The sequence below is a fragment of the Aspergillus bombycis genome (assembly GCF_001792695.1).
Source record: "Aspergillus bombycis strain NRRL26010 chromosome Unknown contig00158, whole genome shotgun sequence".
NCBI lineage: Eukaryota > Fungi > Ascomycota > Eurotiomycetes > Eurotiales > Aspergillaceae > Aspergillus > Aspergillus bombycis.
The window spans coordinates 1-2,834 of NW_019170160.1; the positions used below are offsets into that span (position 1 = coordinate 1).

Below are 2,834 nucleotides of genomic sequence, written 5' to 3' on the forward strand. Positions count from 1 at the left end.
CCCCCCCCCCCCCCCAAGGATTAACGTGAAAAGTAAGCCGTCCACGTTGTGCACCTTCCGAGCCCATAGATCAGCACCAGAATAAAGGGCATATGCTCTCCCTAGAAGTCGTACTGATCAACTTTCTTGATTCCCCCCGACAAGGCTCCTGCGAATGACAGAGAGAAGTAGCACCTCACTAGCTCGTAACGCAAGGCGCTTCTTCTCGTTCTGAGCATCATCATTTTCAGCCGAATCATCACCAGCAGACCCAGCTCGGGTAGGCTGCGCAACAAGTTTCATCTTTCCTTCAGCGCCTAGAACGAACCCGTTACATGCGATCTTACTGATACGCACATGTTTTCTTGCCGGACTATCCTTAGCTGATGAGCCAGCTAGATCCAGATCCATCGCGAGATGCTGCTCAATGTAAGAAGAGACAGCCGAGAGGATAGAGCCACTCGGTTGATTCGAGTCCCCAGTAACAGGCAAAAAACTCTTGATAGAGCCCCGCGGGATATTGATATTGAGGGACCTCAAATCAGGAGCCACATTAGTAGAGAATGACACTGTAATCTGTATCTCCTTTACGACATCCTCCAGAATAGCCCGTGAAGTCGCCCATTCTCTGTCGCGGCCTTGCGTCAAAGCGTCCAAGTAAGACGCAAGTCCGGCACACAAAAACTGCGAAGGGAGGCGAAAAACAGAACAGTAAGTGTCAAAATTCGCAGAGAGGAAAGAGATAAACGTTTGTCGTAGCGGGCCCGGTAACCGCGTTAACAGTAACGGGAGATATGTGGAGGTTTTACGCGAATGGGATCCCTCTGGTGCAAGCAATGCTGCTTTATAGGTGATGTTTTCGTACTCCAGTACCACGAGGATTCCGCATGGGTTCCCGGGATGAGGAGTATTGGAAGTTTCTAACGCGAGGCTTGATATAGCTTCCCAAGTGCAGTTTTTGAGAGCGCCAGTTCTGGAGAGCGTGTCTTCCTCTGTGGAGGGTGCGCTCGTGCCAACCTGAAATCCGGCTAGCACGTTCCCGGTGAGTTGATCGCGCAAGCGGTTTGCGTAGACTTTTAGAGCTTCTGGGTTGTCCAGGAGAGATGGGAATTCTGTTTCATGGTGTAGAGGTGATAGACGGTGTAAGGTCCACGATGTATTTAGTATTTGATCTGGTGTTGAAGGTGCCATTTTGCAGTCATAATGCTGGGGTTATATAATGTGGCTTAGATGGTTTGTTCAAGTTCACATGTCGAGTGTGAGATCTTTTAGAAACAAGTTCCTACAGTAACTAGTACACCTGTCGTAGCCGTAGCTCCTTAACTAATAGTTAACCAACCAACTGTCCCTTTATAAGCAGCCCCACACCCACCGCCTTCAGCGTGCACATGGAGTACTTCAACAATGATTTCCACCTCGACAATAAATTTATAACTATCTAAAGTTCTGATATATCGTCCTTATATTACATTCTTATTCCAATATTGAGATGTTTACGAATTTAATTACACATTTACTTGACTCAATTTAGGCGTGACCTTCGGATTTAGATTACGGAATAAGACTCCAACAACCCTGTAATCTGGAGGTAACCTCTTTATTTCTTCACTACATTTCGAAGATTGGTTCTGTCTATTAGATTATAAGTATCAATACTGAACAACGACCTTGCGGCGGGGCGATCTATCACAGCCTGATCCTTTACCGTGAAGCTACAGTTTTGAGATGTTTCCCTGGCTAAAATGGATATCATACTTGGCCACATCTTCATCCTACAATAGCTATATCGGTGCCTGGCTAGCATCATATATGTCTCAAGGAGGTTTTGGTTGTAGGTTTGTCTTTATAGAAGTCTACTTTTCGTAGGAATCTAAAACATCGAGCGAATATCTGAACTTTTGAGGAGCAGGATGGGGATATGAAAGGATCGGCACTAGTTTAATGAACCGTACTTTGAGCTCCATTGGTAGTCCAAATCTGGGGATGGCGAGAGGGAATCGACGTCTTATCACTAAATTTTCCAATATAATTAAATTGGGATAAGGAAGCTGCTTTACAGAAGTACTTACCATAGATTTAGCTTTGCGAATACATAAGTCAACTATTAGCAATAGAAAGACTTGACTCAAGGTAAACATACCTTTGTTAGAATAACTTCATGGAATTCACTAGAGACGAGAAGTCTGTGGTGTGAATTCTATTCATCACTACTAGCGAAAGGCAACCACGCATCTTGATGAAAGCCTTTTTTCGCCATTTGTAGTCGGATTGTGTGAATTGCTCTAATGACAGGATATGAGGTTGGAATGGTGGATAAGAATCCCTATATTTGGGCTCCAATCTAAAGGTAACTAAACAAGCGGAGATAGATGGACACTGGTGGTGCTCTCGGTATATTAGTATTAGATCCCCAAGCTAAGAAGAGCATAGTATGGCTATGCAGCTTGGGTCCTATAAGTGACATTTCCAAAACGTACTGATATAGATGGACAGTTAACCAACACAAGTTTAATGACGAAGGACTTTACATGTAGTGCCAGCCTGAGGGTAATGTGTCGGTGGCCGTGTGACTCGACTCCTTGACCTTGATCGATCATTCAGCAGGCAGGTTGATCCAAAACAAAGTTCCCTGTAAGGGGGAAAAAAAAGAAAAAATAAAAAAATAAAAAAATAAAAGAACTTAGCATGTGCTGGTTTCGATCCAGCGACTTCCGGGTTATGAGCCCGGCATTCTTCCCCTGAATTAACATGCTATGATTGGCGGGAGTTGCTCGCCTGCTCTCATATATAAGCCAAGAGAACAGCCCGGAAGACTCGGAGACCTCTTGAGTGGTGTTATATATCATTGGTGGCTT

The 2,834-nt window shown here is 44.7% G+C and overlaps 1 protein-coding gene across 1 annotated transcript; it reads right to left on the minus strand.

Moving 5' to 3' along the window:
- Window positions 1-117: 117 nt before the first annotated feature.
- ABOM_011808 (uncharacterized protein) lies at window positions 118-1,170 on the minus strand (the record flags this gene model as incomplete). Its single annotated transcript, XM_022538936.1, has 1 exon — window positions 118-1,170. The coding sequence occupies one exon, from the start codon at window positions 1,168-1,170 to the stop codon at window positions 118-120; it is 1,053 nt and encodes a 350-aa protein (XP_022383845.1).
- Window positions 1,171-2,834: the final 1,664 nt, after the last annotated feature.